General features: G+C 34.3%; 1 protein-coding gene across 1 annotated transcript in view; it reads right to left on the bottom strand.

Moving 5' to 3' along the window:
• MAN2A1 (mannosidase alpha class 2A member 1) overlaps positions 1-22,485 on the bottom strand; it is a 161,494-nt gene that overhangs the window by 70,690 nt on the left and 68,319 nt on the right. Inside the window, exons 6-10 of the mRNA XM_067731400.1 lie at positions 19,633-19,806; positions 16,722-16,908; positions 12,453-12,630; positions 6,772-6,974; positions 3,803-3,985 (exon numbers count right to left, since the gene is read on the bottom strand). Coding sequence (XP_067587501.1) covers positions 3,803-3,985; positions 6,772-6,974; positions 12,453-12,630; positions 16,722-16,908; positions 19,633-19,806 — 925 coding nt within the window. The remainder of the gene's footprint in view (positions 1-3,802; positions 3,986-6,771; positions 6,975-12,452; positions 12,631-16,721; positions 16,909-19,632; positions 19,807-22,485) is intronic.

The following is a 22,485-nucleotide window of genomic DNA, read 5'->3' as shown; positions in this document are numbered from 1 at the left end:
TACTTTAGAAAAATCTTTAACAAGCATTGAAATAATGACAAAAGAAGACATGAGATTAACTCTCATTCACAAAAAAATTCAATCAGTATACACATTTCAAAGAATTTAAATTCCTGAAGAATTCAAATATATATTTTGTGAATTTAGTTTCATGTTCTTGTTCAAGAGAACTAGAGAAAAAAAGTATTTCACAGATCCAGATAATGAAATTGTCTTTGTCCTTATCATATTTCTTTGTCATTGAAATTCTTAACTGTATTCAAATTGTATAATTATGTCTGAGGAGCCAAAGGGATGCTTATGAATCAACTGTTTCAAGATCAATTCTGGAATAGAATCTCAGTACATTACCAGCTATTGGTGAAGCACTACACATAGGGGAAAAACCGCCTTTTTTCCAAATTTAATCTTACTATTTAAAGCTTTAGAGAGCAGGCACCTCTAAGCAAACTCATATTGGAGAAATCTGTAGAGAAACTTTGCTAATCATGTTTTCAATCAACCATTAGAATAAATCTATTATGTTTATAGAGTGACTATATTATTTTCCCCAACACAGGAAGCAATTTTGGATCTATCTGTTAAAAACATTTTTGTTGGCATGCAACAACAAAAAAATTGTAAAAGAACTAGATAGAAATAACTTCTTTTTTCCAGAGCATTAAGATTAACTTCAAAGATGTAAGCGATCATGATCAATAAGTTATGAATTAAATGCATTTACATAGTAACTCTGTAACCATAGTATTAAAATCTTATGGATTTAAGTTCAGACCATCATCCACCTAAATTTCTCAGTCTATTCAAATGTTTTACTACATAGTAGTAAGTGTTCTCACCAGACTAAAAGACCATATACATGAATGAATACAATTCAGTTAGAAAAACAACTCCTTCAATCTAAGTTTACTTTTATTATCTACATGGCTATCTTTATGAGGTCATCTGAACATGAAGAATAAGTCATGTTCTCCATCAGCTAAAACCTTATATGTGTTACAGTGTATTAAAGTAGTCCTAATTAAACTGAGTGAATGTCACGAATCAATTTTCATGTCCTAAAGGCACACACGCAGTCTTCTTATGAGATGACCGCTAAGGACAGGCGCATTTCCCAAACACTTTCTCAGTATGTATAAAGCTATTTTATTGAAAACAAAACAAAGCTAAACACAGTAAATAAGTCTGGGGAAAACTGGGTAGAACAAAATTTTACATGTTTCAACATTTCATCAACGTGGTATTTCTCAGAGCTTCTAATTTCCTAACCTGCCCTTATCCTATTATAAAACAGTTCAGGAAACGTCACTTTGGAATCACAGTTTTCTAGTTTGCTACCATTCCTGCAGTCTAAAGGAGACGTTATCATGTCTGTTATTCAACAGTTTGATCTACATGTTAGGAGTCTCGTTCGTTCTTCCCCTCTGTTCATTTTCTTCTCCTACCTATCTTTATTACAACTTAGCAATGGACAGAATTCTTAATCTTTCTGTAATTGACCTCATTACCATTCCTTCTTCACACAGCCCCATTAACCACTTTTAAGCTGAACATCCACATAGACACTGCCCATTCTAATTCATTTTTTATGCCATGATTAGAATTAACAGCCAAATATGCCATGATGTATGCTTGCTCTCCAGTTTATAATTACATAAAGATTCAATCTACTGTTGATAGCATGACACTAAGAGTCACCCTTAAACGGCAGAAGAGAGAGCTAAAAGGGCCTGGAGCCCTGATGGCATTGTGGAGCTGTCACACCTGAACCAGTGACCTGCAGACTTCTTTCACATGGCCTAAAAATAAGCAGGATAGGATTAATTCTGTTCCGAGTTGCTATTACTAGCAGCCAAAGGCAGCCCCTAACTCATACACTTGTTCACTGGGACATTTCTGCCAACATCTGAATAAAAAGTAGTCAACAATCCAAGGACAAGAGACCACCCAATACTAGCTGCCTCTTTATTTATAATTCTCTAACTTGTGTTTTGAAATTTCCTACTTAAAATGTCTGTGCTAATGACTTGATAATTGTTTACGACTTTTCAATGAAGTGTGAAGTACTCACAAAGCAAATTTACAAATGTCAAGTACAACTTGAGAATTATTGTGTCTTTTTTCTCTGAGATGCAATTTTGTATGGGGATGCTTTTATAAGCTAAAAGCAACACCAAACATATGGAGGAACTAATGACAGGCCGCTGGAGAGGTTATGAGACAGAAAATGTTCTGTAGCAAAAACCCAGTGACCTGTACCCAAATTTCTTTCAATATCACAGCCAGAGAGATAGCAAGTAGGTAGTGGAGGAGGATGACTTCTCTATTTCCTCTTAGGAGCTCTGCTCTGGTCTGATTCCCAGCAGCCTCACTTTTAAACTCTCAATAAACCAAGAAGACAGGAACAGGTGAAAAAGAAAAATGGAGTATCTGACCTTACTTTCAAAAATGCTTTCTGTGGAAGAAATAACATCATTATCATACAATGAGTTTTTCTTACTTTAAGCTCAGCTCAATCTCAATAGACGGATGCTAAATACATCTGCCATAAGAAAACTGAGAAGATATTCAAGGTACTACCTTGAATATATTTTTTAAAGACTCAAGTCAACTAATGAAACCTCAAGAACACTTTTTTCCCAAGTTTAGGGAAAGGAAGTCGGAATACTGTAACTAAAACTTTAAATAACCCTCATTACAATTAGTAGTATCAGTTGTGGATCAAGTTTTTAATAATGACTTTATGTGCTATGTACACTTTCCACATATGAGAATACCTATAAAAGAGATTAACTTTTAAAATCTATAATCAGAACATATTTTTAATGATTTAAAAATAATATCAAAGCATAATCTGGAAGAAATACTAACCTAAGCTACAGTGAAACAATAGGCAAAACTCCTCCCCCAGTGTGGGAATCTCCTCTGCACTGATCCTAACGAATGGCAGCCTCAACTCTGGTATGATGATGGAAATCTCACTATCACAAAAGGTAAGCTTATTGGGAAGCACTGTTTACAAAGCCCTCTGCTATTCTGAGCCAAAGGCTGTACTCATTGTTTCTGATCTGCAATATGAAAATAACTGAGTTCTACTCCATCATTCATTTGACAGACCATCCAAGAGCTAAAGATGGCTTTGATATCAATACCCAGGCCATCGCTTTTCATCCCAATTCCTTATATCGGCCATATATGACAAGGTTTCTAGGCTCTTCTACTTCCTGGCTATTCTTCCAGCCTTAAACTTTTTTGTCAATGCCCCTATCAAAAAATGAGGTATCCAAGAACAAATGGATATGAAATAGGATGAAATTAAATGGCTATATAACGAAGTGGAGCTCTTTATCTCCCTGGATTATAACTATGATTTACTTGATACCAAATCCTTGGTCAATTACCACACTGTACTTGGGGAAAAGTGGGATCGGTTTTATAATAATGTTTTACTACTCCATTTACAGAAATGCGCTACAATAAAAAGTTGAGACAGCCAGTACTTTGTCAACAGATTTCTTGAAAAACTGGTGACTCTGAAAATTGGTGGGTTTTCTAAAGCAAACCTTATAAGGGATATAATTATTAAAAACTTCATCAAAACATAAGCATTTTGGGCTGTCAGCATAACTGAAAATGTTTTCTTGGTGTGACACATGTATCTTTGAAATTGGTTTGACTTAGTGTGCTTTTACTTCAGTAAAAATTCAGCATTACAATTAAAAAAGACACTTCATCAAAAATAAAAGCTTATGACCTGAAATTTTAAAAGATTTTGTTTTAAGTCCACTTTTCAATATATTACCTGGTACCATAATCCACAACCACCCAATCTTTTGCAGTTCCTGTGATAGCATCATGATGTTGAAATAGTCCCAAATTCCTTCTTGCTTCTGTCAGCATCATATAATGGGATGATGAAAGAAATTTACTTATCTTGTATTGCTGAGCTTGTTTCAGGGCGAAATAGTAAAGAATTTCAGCAGCCCTAATTGCATAAAACAGTCATTAATTTTTATTTCAAAACAAACATTTTAGTTTACTACCTAAAATAGGTGGCACTGATACATTTTCAAATGTGTTTTTTTTAAATCCATGATTTCAGTACAATCAGTTTATAAGACAGATACTGATAATAAACATTTCTATAAAACCACAAAGGTATCCACCTAATACATCTAAATTCTCAATCATCAAAGAACACCATGTCTCAGCGATATAAGGAAGAGAAGTCAGTACCTGTTGGCAGAAAGATATGTCCATTTACATATAACATAGGGAAAAAATATCTCAAAGCAGTAAGAACTGGATAAATGTTTCCGTCCTTTCTTCTTAGCAGCTTAGACATATACCATGAACTTCATCACCAGAAAGCCATTTACTCTCACATAGGTACATTAAGAGGAGAGGTGGTGGGGAAATGCATGGCCACATGAGTGTTAGACTAACAGTAAAGGAGAAGAAGAAAATGATGGCCAGACAGCTCAGAGACAAGAGTTAGTCCAAGTGCTGAATGATAACATACAACAACTATAGAGAATTTAACATTAGAAACTGAAAGATGATAAATCTTATGCCATCTTTTCTTAGTATTTTAAAGTAAAGAATAAAAATACTTTAGCTTAAGGACAGTTTTGAGCAATAATATGGGGGTTTATAATTTTCATCTTTAATGTTTTTCATCTGAGGACATGGTTCAAGATGGGTTTCTTAAAAGTTCTTTAAAAAGAGACATGCCTTGATGGAGTGAAAAATATAAGAAGATTCTTTACCACAAACATGTTAAGATGATGGAGAGGAAAATCAAGGAAGCATGAAAATGTACCAAGGTATCAAAAAACAAGGAGAGATTCAAACTGCTTAAAAAAAAAAAAAGAATTCGTTTGAATTGTTGAAATAATTTAAAGAAACTAAATATTCTCCACTTTACAAAATTATAAGCCTTCTGAAATTCATGGCATGAGAATCACTATATAGGAATTAAGGAAATTGTATGTATATGTATGCATATATATCCAGAGCAAGTATTCCTGGTTATGGAAAGAATATATATACATATAAATACTCCAAAATGTAAAAAAGTGGATTTCAAGAATATTTTCTTCTTTGTACATTTCTATTTTATACACATTTTTTACAAATGAGCTGAGGATGAAATATCATTATCACACAATTAACTTATTTTCAAATAAATTAATTACATTTTGAAATTCAACTTACTATAGGTTTATTGTTTTAGTTTAAAGCAGCAGAATTATCAAAATATATTACCAGTAGTAATATATTTAAGTAACACCTTAAACAAGTTTAATAAATTAAGATTGAACCAATATTCATAACTCTTTGCCACTAAAAAATACTTGACCCAAAAATTATGAATAACATAAAGATAACTAACTGTAAAGATAACTAACATAAAGATAACTAAGATTCTATTGGGTAAGAATGCAGACATCTCTGTAATATATAAATCTATTTTGTTACAAATAATGTATATTCATCTGGCACGTTTGTGAATATCCCCCCAAATAGTCAAAGGTTAGGCTTTTTAAATAACAGTTACTGTTAGTTTGTGGGAACAGTAGCACAACAACAGTAAAAATAATAAAAACACACACTACTATAAAAAAGTACAATTCTTAAAGAAATTATTGATTTTTATAAAAAGTCTGTCCAAAATATATTCAATATCCATTAGTACATAGAAGAGGGTGGGTTTGATATAAATTTTTATTTTTAATACTGAGATTCATCATGAATTCATATTTTGAACTTAACTGACAATGAATCTGTCATGAAAATAAATTACTCTCCTGAGCTACACACATAGAAAAAGCCTCAGGATTCCCTTGGGGTGGTTTCTCTTTATCAAAAAACAATGAGACTCAGTTACATAGAATTGTACTCTCCACTATGACAGCCACTAGCCACATGTGGCTATGTATATTAAAATTCATTAAAATTAAATAAAATTAAGAGTTCAGTTCCTCAGTCCCATTGGTCAAATTTCAAGTGCTCTATAGTTACATGTGGCTAGTGGCTATGATACTTCATAAACAGTGCAGAAATAGAGTATTTCTATCACTGCAGAAAGTTCTATTGGATAGTGACTGAAAAGAACTGGATAATGCACGGTTAGAGTGTTTTTATGTTTTTCTAATGACTTTCCTGTCGTCTCCATATCTGTTTACTTTTTCAACCAATCACTCTGCCTCCATCTGTTCTCATCTCTTTCAAATTTTCTTCTTCTAAGCAGAAAATCATACCTATAGAAATGTGTTTCAAATAAATAAATAAGAACTGAGATGGAGCCTCTAAAGTTCTCCCACATATAAAGTACATTGGTTTTAGAGTATGTACTTTGAGGCCTACATTTTGGCTACTGAGAGACCCTATTTGCTCCTTTTGACCCTCGCCCCTGTTTCCAACAATTCAGCTTGCCAGGTTACTGACCTGCAGACACACGATGATGTCACTGAATACTACCATGGTGTGCAAATAATATAAGTAGTTTAATTAGAAAAATATAAAACATTGAATACAACTCCCAGAAAATCTAATTACATAAACTGCTTTTCCTTCCAGAATAAAAGCCTCTGTAATAATCTGATTATGGTTTGGAGACACATCTCTGATTGCATTAAAATTTCACAATTACATTAAATGCATCCTAACACTGTATAAATGCTGTATATTATGCAAAACTCTACAGATAGGTTATGATAACATAAAAGAAGTGAAAAAATAAATGTAGCTATCTAAAGGTAACTGTACCTTAAATGGGATTCCAATATCCTATCCATTCGTTTGTAAAAGGGTCTGGATGTAAAGTAGCCACTCCAGTAATGATCATCTCTGTCAGCATAAGTGAAAAAATCTCCACTTAGAACCGGGAACATTGATTGGCTATTCTTTCTATTGGCTGCATCTTCTTTATCCAGTGCATCAAAATAATCTGATAAAGTCCCAAACTGTATCTAGAAAAAAAAAAAAAAAGGTACATTTCACTTATTCACACATTCATCTCTACCTTAAAATTGCTTCTAGCACTGAAAGGAAAAGTTACTAATAAATATTTAAGACATGCTTCCAAGTTAAGATAAATATATAGCTCAGACTTACTCAAATGTAGGGGGGGAAGCACTCAGTGACTTTCTTTTACTTGCATCAAGTCCCAAATTAAACTAAGAGAAAACTTGTATACCTATGCAGTAAGAAGAGTTATTTAGAGCTACAAATTTGTGGATCTGAAAACTCCTTACATATCCCTAGAATCTCCAAGTGTGCAAGGATCAGGATATGGAATAATCCAGAGATGAATGGAAAGTGGGGGAAGCAGCAAAAATAAAAGACACGTATTTTGAGTAAAATGTTCCAGACGTCTGGAAAAACAGTTTTGTTAGCTATTAAGTATTTTCATATATCATATGCACATACCCTCCCCTGGCCTCCCCTTCTCCCCAGTTTGTGTTCTTTATAATGGAGAGAAGAGAGACTTTTGAGAACAGCAGGTTATTAAAAAAAATGGACTTTCTCTACCAGCAGGTAACAATGAATATAGGTAAAACACAAAGAGGGAAAAGAAATGCAAGGCTGACTGCTCAAATGAAAAGGTTTTTCTGACTAGTGACTCAAATTACTAGTACATAAATCCATTTTTATGAGCCCAAACGATTCTATAAATCAAAGGAAAAAAGAAACATTATACCAGACCTCATAAACAGACATTAAAAGGCAGTGTTGCTAGAAGTAAACAGACAATTAGACAATTAAGCAGGGAATGTGTTCTTTTAAATAAGATGCTAATTTTGCTGTTTCTGACCTTATACATCATACATACATACACACACACAGATATTGAGAGCCATTTTGATTCAGTGTGGCAGAAAAATAATTAAAGTAGTCAAAAGGAGTTAGTGGCACTCCAACAGTTATTAAGAGCAGCACAGAAGCTGGATCCTGATGATGTGGGTTTGAATTCCATCTCTACCACTTATGAAACATGTGATTTTGAGCATAGTATATAATGTCTCTGGGTCTCTCTGTGTTACAGCTAATAGGGTTCTAAGTAAAATGCTTAGAAACATGATGGCAAATAACGGTATAAGTTTTAGCTATTATTCTTCCATTGCAAAGGCAAAATATTAACCAGAAACATAACAATGATATTAGTAAGATAAATATGTCATTATATATAAATATAAGTCATTATAATGACTTGTAAGATAATATAAGTCATTATAATCTAATATAATTGTGATATAATAAATTTTGTAACAGCAAAGTGGATGTCTATTTCCAAATCCTTATGCTTACATTAAAGAAAATCAATTTTCAACTATATTATCTACTCTTATCTTGGCTTCACCAAATATAGTGTTTCTTGGGCAAGTTAATCTATTTGTGCCTCAGTTTCCTCATGAGTAATTATAGTACCTACCAGAAAATGTTCGGAGAATTCAATAATTGTTAAAGTAAAGCACTTTACTTGAGGGCATTATGCTAAGTAGATAAAGAGAAAGATAAATACTGTGGATCTCACTTACATGTGAAATGTAATAATAATAATAAACAACTCAGGAAAAGAGAGCAGATGTGTGGTTATCAGAGGTGGTGGGTAGGGAGGAGGAGTTGGAGAAAGGTAGTCCAAAGGTATAAACTTCCAGTTATAAGAGAAATAAGTACTAGGAATGTAATATACAATATGATGACTACAGTTAACACTGCTGTATTTGTATGAAAATTGTGAAGAGAGTAAATCCTAAGAGTTCTCATCACAAGGAAAATATTTTTTCTTTTTCTTTTTTTTATTATACCTGTATGAGATGATGGATGCTAATTAAACTTATTGAGGTAATCATTCCACAATATATGTAGGTCAAATCATTATGCTGTACACCTTAAACACCTTAAACATAAACAGTGATATATGTCAAATTATATCTCAGTAAAACTAGAAAAAATTTTTTAAATAAAGTAAAGCACTTAAAAAACTTAATTACCAAATCATAATCTCTCAATACATTTTAGTTAATATTACGTATCACTCCCTAATCTCATTACCAGGAAGCAGAATGTAATTACTAGGAAGCAGAATATGTGTGTGTGAACATGCAAGAAATGAGGGTCACAAATACAAGGAAATACAGCGTTAACTTCAGACCCAATAGGTTCAGATGAGCTCAATAACCAATGCAATATTGAGGAGAACAAAACTAGAAGAATTATACTATCAGACAGTAAGATCTATTATAAAGCTGTAGTAATTAAGACAGTATGAGATCAGTCAGATAGACAAAAATGAATAGAAAGTCTAGACACAGACCCACACATACATTCATCTCACTCATGATTAATGATAAAGACGACACTGCAGTACAGTGGGCAAACTGTGGTCTTCAATAAATGGTGCTGGATATTCACATAGGCAAAAAGTATCTCGATCCCTCCCTTCACACAATACACAACAATCTATTCCAAACATACTACAGACCTAAATGTTGAAGGTAAAACAATAAAACTTCTAGAGGATAGCTTCAGAAGAAATATATTTTCATGACTATAGGGGTAAACAAAATTTTCTTAAGCGAAACATAACATGCACTAACCATAAAGGAAAATACTGCTGTATTACATTCAATTAAAATTAAGAATTTGTTCATCAAAAGACAGCATTAAGAGAGAGAAAACACAAGCTATACAGTGGGAGACAACATGTGTATAACTTTTATCTGAAAAAAAGACTCAATCCAAAATACATAAGAGAACTATAAATGGTTAGGAAAAAGACAGATGACCCAATTTAATAAAAAAAAATCATCAAAAGACTTAAATAGGCACTTCACAAAAGAGGATATCCAAATGGCAATAAACTTATGAAAAGAGACTCAACCTCATTAACTACCAGAAATACAAAATAAAACCATCACATCTATCATAAAGGATTAAAAAAAAATCCTGACAATACAAAGTCTGAGTAAGGAAGTGGAGCAACTGAAACCGTCATACAATGCAATATCCAGTGCTTCTGTTTTGGAATCTTGTTTGGCAATATCTAGTGATGTTGAACATGTAAATTCCCAATAACCCCAGAACTCCATCCCATTTTATACCCACATAAATTCATACACATGTATACCAAAACATGCCATACACATGTATACATACACACGTATACCAAAACATGCACAAAATGTTCAAAGCAGCATTATTTGTAATAGGCAAAAACTGGAAACAACCCAAATGTTCATCAACAATAGAATGGATAAATGGTGGTATATATATATCAAATGGATACTAGAAATACTATACGGCATTGGGACTTCCCTGGTGGTCCAGTGGCTAAGACTCCACACTCCCAATGCAAGGGGTCTGGGTTCGATCCCTGGTCAGGGAACTAGATCCCACATGCTGCAACCAAGAGTTCGCATGCCGCAACTAAAGATCCCGCATGCCACAACAAAGATCCCGCATTTGGCAAACGAAGATCCCGCATGCCGCAACTAAGGCCCGATGCAGCCAAATAAATAAATAAATATTCCTTAAAAAGGAAAAAAGAAAAACTATACAGCATAAAAAGTTAATGAACTACTGTTACAGCAACACGTAACGGTGGATGGATGAATTTCAAAAACATAATGTGGAGCAAAAAAAGCTAGACACAAAATAACACATATTTAAGATTCCCTTCTCATAAAATTCAAAAACAGGCAACACTAATCGCAGTGATAGAAATGAAAATAGTGGTTACTTTTGAAGGAATTGGTAATGACTTAGAGGACATCTGTGGGACCCTTCCAGGGGCTATAAATGTTCTACATCTTGATCTGGATGGTGGTTACATGGGGGGGTTAATTATTTTTTTATTTTTTTTTATTGAAGTACAGTTGATTTACAATGCTGTGCCAATCTCTGCTGTACAGCAAAGTGACTCAGTTATACACATATAGACATTCTTTTTTTTTATATTACATGGGGGTTTTAAAACTTGAAAATATTCTTTGCATAGTTAGTGGTTTGCACACTTCTATGTATATGATACATCAACTTTTTAAATTACTTTAAAATTGTTCTAGTGGGCAAACAAAGGAGGAAATAGGTAAAATACTAAAAGCAGGATTAAATTCTTCAGAATCATGCAGTGGATCCTTTTGCAGACCTCAAAACCATTCCCCAAGAAGATAATGAGATAAGATTCCCACATACATACGGACTCTTCTAATCAAACGTCCATGTATGCACTTTATCTTTGAGATTACAGGGATGATTTAAATATAGGCCCGACGCTCAGAGTTTATAACATGGTAGAAATTCAGTTTTAAGTATCTTGAATAACCTCAATATTTTATTTAAGTATATTTATTTATTTAATATTATTTAAGTTTACTTAATAAATTTGAATTCTCACTACATAAAAGGTGGTATATCATCAGCTTTCTAATTTCCTACCAGGTATATCACTTCCTCTCTATGGTATTTTCACATATCTTTTACTGTCTTCAAGGTTCATATGTGAATATAATAAACTGTTGGATAATTCATTTTCTCATATAGGGTCCAACATATGACTCTTGTTTGAATCCTGACTTACACAATGTATCTGTTAAAAATAAAAAAAAAATGCTTTTGTGAGATCAGGAAAATTTGAATCTATCTGGATATATGATATTAAATTACTTTTAATTTTTTAGATGTGATAATGGTATTACGATCATACTTTTTACACCGAGTCCTTTTCATTTAGAGATACATACTGAAATCGTTATAGACAAAAATACATGACCGCTGAGATTTGCTCCAAAATAATTCGAGAGAGAGGAGTGCGATGACAGTGGGGCACAGCTGAAACAAGAGTGACCTTGAGTTGATGAATGCTGTAGCTGAGTCATGGATATGGGAAGCAGGAGTGGGGTGGAGGAAGGAATTTTCACTATTCTCACAACTTTAGGGTACATAATAGATTTTCCACAGGGGGGAAGAAAGAGCAAGAACGACAGACAAATGATTAATTTTAGAAGCCTTCTCATCTAAGAAAAACGCTACTGTAGTCTCTGGATACAAGACGTTTGTTTGCAAAATTCTTGACATGTGCATCTGCCAGTCACACTACTAAATCACAGGACGCAAATGTAAGAAACAACACACTTTCAGTAGGAAAGGAAAACAGGGCATCACTGGAAAATGAACATCACAACTTAGTAGGTGCATGTTTTCAACTACATAAAGTAATGCCTCTTTAATCCTCAATGAGTGGTAAGAAAGGGACAACTTTAGAAATGGAACTGTAATATAAGATAATTTTCCTCTTCATGAATTATACTTTTATAGAAGAACTACATATTCTACGAAATACTGGGATGTGGGACAAAGAAACTAAGGCTATTGTGTTTTAGCCTCTCTTAATAATGAAGGGTCAACTTCAAATACAGTCTCATAATAAAATATTTTCTCATTACCTTAACATTATATTGAGAACGAGAATTCATATAGTCAAAAAGCAGTTGGTAATTCTTGAACTGATGATCCCATTCCGTGCGTTCACAGTAGCGGAAATCATCTCCTAGGGGGGCCAGGACAACTGTGGTACGGAAAAGCTTTGACTTCTTTCGGTACTGATCTAGAAGCATCTCAGCCCTACAAAAGAAAAAAGGAAAATACTACTAAGAAAAGAACAAGGGGGTAACTCATTAAAAAGTGTATTATATTAAAATATTGTGTATTTTACCTATATTCTATCTTAGCATAATTTATGAGGCAGACTTTTTAAACTACCATAGTGATTTTCTTTATCCATTTAAAATATTCATAAATTCTTATCAGAGGGAAAAACCCATAGTTTTCCAATGGAATATCCTTAGAGAAATAAAGTCACATACCAACTTTGGCATATAATTACTGGGGGCATCAATGCACTCCTAAAGGTCAGCCACAGAGATTGGCTCCCAGATAGCCTGTCGTAAAACAATTTAGTCCAAGAAGACAGGATTTCTCATCTATATAAACTTTGAAGTTTGCTTTGACTTAATTCCTTTTCTCTAATTTAATCTAAAATTGCCTAATTAAACATAAAAAGGTATTTAGAATGAAGCAAATTATAGAACCATATTTCCTTTTCTAAAGGAAGAAAATCAACTCACTTAACACCTTCCGTCAATAATCTGAGTATTCCTCACAGTGTCCTTCTTAATACTGATCAACAGATAAAGCTTAGGAGTTGAATGAGCTATTTTGGTTTCTATCTCTCTGGGCGCTAACCCATGACTCAAAAGGTCAGCTAAACACAACGTGCTGCTGTGCTTCATATATTTCATATTCTCGTATTCTGTAAAAAACCCTTTGGGAGATGCTGAATCGGAGAACCATTTGAGGAAGTCTGGGAACACAAACTAAGAGGAAGCGCTTCTGAAAGTGAAATTAAACAAGCAGATGAACCCAGAGTAGTTCTCCATATTTCTAATGCCAAAGCTTAAAAAAACAGTGACAAATGACAAATACACTTTTTTACACACTATTCCAATTTTCATTTCAAGGATTATCCAGAATTAGATTCTAATTCACAATATTAAAATTTATGAAGAAATCTCAAAGAATATCAATGATGGAAAGAGGCATTTTGTAGAAATTATGAAAAAAAATTTAACTAAATTTAGAATCTCATATGATCTTTTTATATTGATAGTCTTTTTATATTGACAGTCTCTATTTATATTTATATTAAAAAATTTAATATTTTGCAAATATTAAATTAGCAAAAATTTAATAACTTGGTGGGTAAAATGTAACCGTAATATTCTTTTTTAAATTTAAATTTATTTTTTTATACAGCAGTTCTTATTAGTTACCTATTTTATACATATTAGTGTATATATGTCAATCCCAATCTCCCAATTCATCCCACTACCACCACCACCCCCTGCCGCTTTTCCCCCTTGGTGTCCATACGTTTGTTCTCTGCATCTGTGTCTCAATTTCTGCCCTGCAAACAGGTTCATCTGTACCATTTCTCTAGGTTCCACATATATGCGTTAATATACGATATTTGTTTTTCTCTTTCTGACTTACTTCACTCTGTATGACAGTCTCTAGATCCATCCACGTCTCTACAAATGACCCAATTATATAACATATAATACTTAGTTTTCTGAGATTAGCATTCAATATAGTACTTAATTTTTACTAGTAATTTACTAATATTCCACATTTTCCAAAAACAATTTTAGATTATTACTTACAATTAAAAAACACACATATGATGAAATTAATCACATAGAAAGATATATAAGACCAAAGAAACACGAGGAAAAAATATACACATAAATCGCCGATACTAGAATGAGTGAGCATCCAACTAGATCCCCCAGGCAACCAGCATAAAAAAGTGTATGCGATCATTTAAATGCATCCCAAGGTTTACTACTGTAAGATATACCATATTTTGCATGTATATGTGTAAAACACATAAGAGGAAAGAAATCACAGACTCTAATGAAGTGCCTTTTCTATTCAGCATCTATCCTAACTAACTCCCAAGCTCCTGCTCACAAAGTGTCAATGCTGGGAAAGCCAAGGGACCAACCTAACCCACCTGGCAGGTAGTGGGTACTCACTAATGCACAGTAAACTTATGACAAATGTACTGACCAACATCATATTTAAAGATGCACAGCTGCAATTCTCTTCATTTATTCTACCACGTAAGAAGGAGCAACTTAACTAGAACAAAGAAAAAAAGAATTCCCTGAAACATCAAATCACCTGACATGTGAACCATCAATCATATGTAAAATATATGGTACTAGACCAAAAACTGAACTTGTTGAAGAATGGTATTTCTTTATCTGCAAAGTAGAGGAATCTGATAAACTGAACTTATTAAATGTATCACCTGTACCTTATAGTTAAATTTCATTTTCTTTAGGGAATTAAAAAATCAAATGCCATTAAGCTGGAATGCCGACGTTTGATCTTTGTTCATCACAACTTCAAAAGGAAGGTGATATCTGCACAGGAATAACCAGCAGAGCTAAGACTTCAAGACTTGCAAGAAGTTTAAAAAAAAAAAAACTATGTAGGTATTATATAGATTCTTTCATCCGTATGTCCCAGGTGCCTGGAAACCACTTTCAGGATCACTGGAACTGACTGACCACAAGATGTGTTCTTGGGGGGATAGGGGGGTAATCTTTGAAGGGTTCTATGATACAGCGACGGGATTACACAAAATAGTTCTCAGGTACTCTAAGGAGCACCCAAAAAAGAAAAAAACGGGCCTCAAAATATCTATGAGTGCACTGGGATTCCGGTTACCCTTCAAAAAGTTTCCTATCCCTGACCACTGGAGCTGAAAGGAGTGTAAATACCATTCAGTTACAGCTGTTTTCCCAAGTAGACAGGCAAGAATCCCCCCCCCTCAAACATGCACACACACACTGCCCCAATCCACCACCACTTCCTTTCCACTACTCCTTTTGCTACATAATATACTGGATTACTCTCTTAGCCTAAGTAGCCTGACCCTAGAAAGCAGGCTGTTCAGGGTCTCCCATTGACCCTCACTTCTCTAGGAATCAAGAAAATGAAACCAGGTTGATCCCAAACCTTGGACAGTTTTTCAAAACAACTATGAAAGCCAGATTTTGATACAAAGGATCCATGGCTTCAAGAAGGCTGCCATGCTAAAATACTTTTTTGTCTGCCGGTGAGAGGCTCACACTGGAATGTTTTCTTTATGGCCACAAGGACACTCAATGCAAAGAGACCCAATCCCACCTTCATCCTCACACACACTTTTTTAAAAGCCTTTTTTTTTTTTAGTAGTTAATTCTTTTTTTTTTTTTAACATCTTTATTGGAGTATAATTGCTTTACAATGGTGTGTTAGTTTCTGCTTTATAACAAAGTGAATCAGTTATACATATACATATGCTCAAAAATAAAGAGATTTGAGCCCAGAGCAACGATCTTACAAGGCTATATTATTTTTCTAGCAGAGTTGAGTGGTTTATATTACAACACAATGTTTTATTTTCATGCATTAACATGCCACTAATTTTAAAGTGAAGAAATTAAACTTTAAAAGCACCAGAATTAGAAGTATAGGTAGCTTGGTTTAATGAGATGCTTCCATCATTAGGACAGTTTTCTTCTAAGAAAAAAAAATAATTCATTCCTTTGATTTTTATTTAAAAATCTTTAAGTATGAATATTCCTAATTAAAGTTTTCTGTAAGTCAAAAACATCAGAAAGATGCAGATGTGTATTCATCAGAGCTGGGCAGCATTCACTATTACTGAAATTGTTGTTAAGGGAACAGATAATTACACTCTTTATGTGTTCCATTTCAATAAATGTGTTTTTGCAGTTGGGCTGCTTTTCTTACCAATTTATACCATAGAGACCGTAAGTTTTATTATCAACGAAAGTATATGAAATCAATCAAACACAGTAGAAGGCTTTTATAATGAGGGCAAAGGAGACAGTAATAACAGTGTATTATAGGTTATCCATTGTATATTAATCTACTATTGTTCACTTTCCATTAAGTTATAACATACAAGACAAATAGTCAAGGCTCTGGTATTTTTAAGTTGCTTTAGATCTAGTTTGAATGAATACCTTGAACAAGGATAAGCTGGCTACTAAAAACCATTTATTCAATCCTTCAGCAACAAGCCACTGATGCTTGCTTGTTCAAGATATTGTCTTACAAAATGCATATTTTCGTACCTGTTCTGGAGATTTCCAAGATATATTGTTTCTGGGGGGACTCCCCAGGGACAACCATATCTGCCTCCAGGAAGTCGTTTAAAATCAAACTGGCAGCATATTTTAGGATCAGGTCCGCAAGTGTGAGGGATGTCATAGCTGTAGAAGGGCATCATGTGGCAAAAAATATCTGTGACAGATCCCAGATCTAAAATAAAGAGCCAACAGACCTGCATTTATAAATTTTGTTTTCCCCAAACTGTTCAAATTTCCAGTACTTTATACATACATAATGCAAGCTCTACCCTAAATCAACAACCCCTTCAACTACTAGAACACACACCCAAGCAGCGTTTAATGACCACCAGCCAGAAGGAGGATACTCACATCTGTCTCTATCTACCTCTTCTATCTAAACTTAGCTGAGAGAGAAAAGCCCCGCCATAAAGCAGCATCTGCTGACCTGGAAGGATATAAACTGAGCAGAAGCAAAATTTATAACCAGCTCATCCAAAATTATGGCCATGTCTATCCCTGGCTGCCAGCTCCGGCCACATCTGCTCCCACCTCAGGTAACAGTACACCCTGAGAGAGACCATTAGCAGCAGAGACTAGGTGAGAAGAGAGGAAGGGAGTAAAAAGGGGACCTGGAAGAATAAGGGAAGAAGAAGGAGGGGGTTGTGAAGATACTGGGGAAATACTGGTTTTGTAGTGATGAGAAAGAAGTGTACTCAGGAGAGTTTTGTGGAGTCACCCTGATGTTCACCAATAAAGAGCCAGTGACGCTTTTCTCCATGGAGGCAGAGGAAAAGTAAAAGTAATTTTCAAAAGCAAAAAGAAGAATCAAAACAAAGCAAACAAAAAAGATACAGAAAACGAGCACTGGTTCCTGACACAGAATTGTTTTTAATAGAAACCTCAATGCCAGTATGTGTTGATATCACTGCTTTCCAGAGGTCAAAAGCCTCCCACCAAGTAAGGCTGAAGGACTTCGATAAGAGTTAAAAGTGGTATCTTTTTATGATTCTGACCTGCAAATACCTCTTCCCCTTTATGTATGGATCTCCAATTCTCAGCAATGCATTGCTTTTATAAGAAACACAGACAACAAGAAAAAACAAACAAGCAACGTGTACATTTAAAAAAACTGAAAACAACTGCTTCATTAAGAACCAGAACACACAAAGAAGCTCTACTTGATTCCAAAACATCATTTTTAAAGCAACATGTCCAAATCTATCAAGTAAGTCTTAAAATATTCCAGTTTTCTCTCACACTCCATTTAGTTAAAATAATTACCAGGTCTTTTCCAAACTTTAAAGCTATTATAATCTGTACATTTGTGTGCTGTAAGTTGTTTCACTGAATCACATTCATGATTGTCACATCATGGATGCTGGTCGCTAATGCTTGCTATCTGCACAGAGGCTGTCATAGTCCCAGGACTTATGGCAACTTCCTTTCCTTTCTGCTATGAATCAAGGACATACTCCACATCCTACTACCTCTCTTCATGCCATACTATTTAGCAGCTCATTTACACATTTCAGTTTATCTGCTGTATTTGGTGGTGTTTGTCTTTTATCAAATTAGACTATAATTTTCTTGTAAGCAAGATTTCTTCTTAACATGGTATTAAGAACATAAAAGTACTCAGTAATTTCCTGGTGATAGATATTTTATGGGCAATTTGAATGTAAGCAATATTTTAAGTAGAGCTTCCTCAAATTAATAATCCTTTTTATAAAACAATTAGTATGCTCCTTTGCATTTGATCAAAGTATACAGGATGCAATCCCCTACAAGCTCTTGTTTTCCCTACAGATTAGGTTTAATTTTCCAGGATAAAAAATTATATAGCTATTATGTTTCCTTATTGAAAAAAACAACAGTACACATAAAGATACCATCTAAATTTACAAATGACTTTTCCGAAACACTTCAGGAGGGTCTTAGATTACACAGAGAAGCAAGTATGATGTAATGTAGTGATTTCTGAACATTGTCTTAGCAATGAAATCCTTTTTTTGGATGAAATTTTACCAAGAACTTAATACTGATGGTGGTATATACTAGGGGTTAGGGACCTGGGCTTTGGAACAGCACAGAACTGGATTCAAATCTCAGCTCTGTACCCACTACCTGTATGACTTTTGGCAAATGGCTTCACATATCTAAGCCTCCATTTCTTCACCATTTAAAAGGGATAATTATAGAAACTAATTTAAAGAATTATAAAGATTCAATGAAAGAGTGAATATAAAGCATCTAACACCATGCATGGCCCATAATAAGGACTCAATAAATAAAGTTAAGTAAGAAAATAAGGTGTTCTGAATTACATGGGGGTTGGGAAAGGCAAAGGCCTCTCAGGAGGCCTAAATCTTGTCACCTCTGCCCCAGCAAAGAGCTGGAGAAGTACATCTTTAGAACACCTGCGTGCCCACAGAACAGTGTGAAAACAAGCGACACAGGTAATAGGAGGGCTGTTCTAGTAGGACAGGATTAAGGTTTTAATAGGCAACTCTTACTAGATGCAGAGACAGGAGAGACAGAAGGAAGAAACACTGGCTGAATGAGAGATATATGACTGGACATTAATTCTAATGCACATACAACTTTGTGATAAAACAGGTACTTTTTAAAAGAGAAGCAAGTGAAAGCATTACTTGCAAAAGACTAATTACTTGTATTTATTTACTTCCATTAGGCTTAAAAAAGAATCTACAATGTTCTATAGATAAATATCTTCACCAATGCTTAAAAGACTCCTGACACAAATACATTGAAAAAACAATTATGTGTATCTTTAGGCAACCATATTTTCAAGACTGACACTCTGAATAAAACCCATAACAGCATGAGTTCATAACCCCGGTGAAATAACATCTAGGTCAAGTGAGATCTTCAACTTTCATCAAACCCTACATACCCCAATTCTGTCTCCAAAAAAACTCCAGCGTTTTATGCAATGCAAAATGTTTTTTAACTGCATAATGAACTCTCTGGATAAGCATGTGAGAAAATCCAGCACGTTTTAGAAGATAAGCCATTGTTGGTGAATGTCCAAAAGGATCGATAGACCAGCCAGACCGAGGTTTCACCCCTGTTGATAAAGAAAATGTGTTATTGTTTTAAATTGATAAACGAAACAGAAGAAGTCACAACACATTTAGACCCATCAGAGTTCTTTTGGTCTCCTGGATTCTAAAATAAAGGGGCTGCCCAGCATTACCCTTAGCGAGCATTCCCAGCAGGACTCCCTGAGAGGAGGATTCTGCCACTGCTGTGTTCTCCCGGGCAGGGTGAATAACACTGGAAGTTAATCAGCTGGAGGTGAAATAAGCACTCTGCCACCTGATAGATATTAGAACGCTACTGCACTCAGTGGAGGCAGAGAAAGAATCAGAACCAAGTCACTGCCCTCTAGGATCTAACAGTCCTGTCTTCTGTGGAGACGCATAACCCAGCAACTCCCTGTTACATAATATAGAAAAGTAACCTAAGTCATTTCAACTTGCACTCCCCAACCCCAACATTAAGGGATTTTAAACTATCTTGTATAGCTTACAATAGTCCCAAATCATCATAATATACAGTAGCAGAAATGGCCAAAGTAACTGTACCATATTTCATTAAATCTTAAGACATTTTGATGCTGGTGCTTTCTACCAAGAATGGGTCAATAGAATTTTTCACACCTGACTCACACCAATTCTAAGAGTGAAGCCCTAAAGATATATCTCAATTTCACAGAGGATAAAATATAAAAAACATAATAAATGCACAGATTAGAAATAATGAAATAAGATTATTCATTGGGCATTATACAAATCTGATCTTTTATTTATTCAGGATTCTCAAAGAAGGCTTCTACAAACAGCCTATAAATCGACATAAGTAATAGAATTGTGCACATTTTTTTCACTCAAACACTTGTTTAGCACCTTTCATATGCCGAAGCCTAAAAGAGGCCCTAGGATTACAAAAATGAGTCAATCTTGATCCTGATTCTAGTTGCAGAGATTATGATGCAAATACGTGTAACACAGGATAACAGAAAAGAGAACAGAGAGAACTCTGTAGAACAATATTGAAGATTAACACAGAGGTGAGAAGCCACCAAGGAGACTGAGAAGGAAAAGTCAGAACTGTCAGAGGACCAAGAGTATGTGTCAAAACTCAAAGTGACCATATAATTTGTCCATTTCACGTATGTAATTTACCTCCAAAAAATTATAAAGAAATCTTGAACTCTATTTAGTAATTTTGGGTTTTTGTGGTAGTATAGGTTTAGCAATTCTGAAACTTTCATGTGTTTCAAGACTGAGTAAATTAGAATAAAGGAGCCAGGTTTTACACTGTTAAGGAAAGGAACTATAGAGTATGTAAATATGAAAGAGCAGAACCCTATGATACTGAGTTGAAATAGGAGATAGTAGTACTAACATGAATAAATATACATATATACACACAAATATATATTTAAACAAACTCTCTCTATATATACATATACACACACATGCACACACACACACACACACACATTTCTTAGCTCACTGCAATAACACCTCGGTACCAAAAACATTATCTTCAATCCCAGACTTTGACCTCTAAATGCCATGCTCTATTAAAAATAACCTTAAAGAAATTACTTATTCCAGGGCTGAGGCTAGGAAAGTACAAGATAACCCTGGAACATATTCTTGGAGCATAAATTAAAGAAATGGTCAAAGGGTCATGGGAACATATAAAAATAAATCAGGAGATAGTTGAAGGGGCTTCCACTGGCCAAATGCAGGACAACTGGGGAATCAAAATAAATACTAATAGTACTGGACTATAGCCCATTGAATAAAATAAGAACCCATGAGCTCACAAATAAATTGAAAATAAAAAGGAAAGCTCTTCCTTTTAGTATTAATAGAATACTAACTGATAATTATAGAAGCAATGATGGAATTAGAAAATCACCAATGGATCCTAAAACTAAAACATTAAAGTTTGATGAGGAACAGGATATTTACCTATTCTCAATGTATGTCCTACAAATTAGTTATTAATTCGAAAGGCAGAAAATGTAACAGTACAGTAAAGAAAATTAAAAGACACAACTTAAACAAGTGATCAAGAATAGCATCACCAATATGGGGACAAAGAGATGACAAGTGCCTTCTGACAGGATGCATTGAGGAAAACAGAAAATAACTACAGTGATATTCTAGCAAAATAAATTAGGTTAGATTACATAGATAGATCAGATAGATAAATAACCTAAAGCTAATCAAAAAGAAACAGACAAACTCAAATTGAGAGACTTGCTACAACAGAGGTCTGCACTCCTCAAAAATATCAACGTCAAGAAATCCAGAGAAAGGCTGAGGTCTGTTTCAGGTTAAGGAGACTAAAAGGACATGACAACTACAAGCAATACGTGATCCTAGGTTGGATTCTGGATTTGGAGGGGAAAAAGCAGTCTTTATTAAAAAACATTATTGAGACAATTGACAAAATTTGAATATAACCTGTGAACTAGATTGTAGTATTGCTAACGCTCCTGATTTGATAACTATCTTCTGCTTATCTAAGAAAACATCCTTATTTCTTATGAAATAACACAATGAAGTACTGAGAGACAAAGAGACAAGATGCCTCCAGCTTACTCTCAAATGGTTCAGAAAAACACGTATGGGAATCTAACTAGAGTCCCTTGGTATCCAGGGAAGATTGGTTTCAGGACCCCTGAAGATACCAGAATCTTTGGATGTCAAGTCATATAAAATGG

This window comes from Pseudorca crassidens, chromosome 3, assembly GCF_039906515.1.
Source record: "Pseudorca crassidens isolate mPseCra1 chromosome 3, mPseCra1.hap1, whole genome shotgun sequence".
NCBI classification, from domain to species: domain Eukaryota; kingdom Metazoa; phylum Chordata; class Mammalia; order Artiodactyla; family Delphinidae; genus Pseudorca; species Pseudorca crassidens.
The sequence above is the reverse complement of the archived record's forward strand: the minus strand, read 5'-3'. Positions and strand labels throughout refer to the sequence as shown.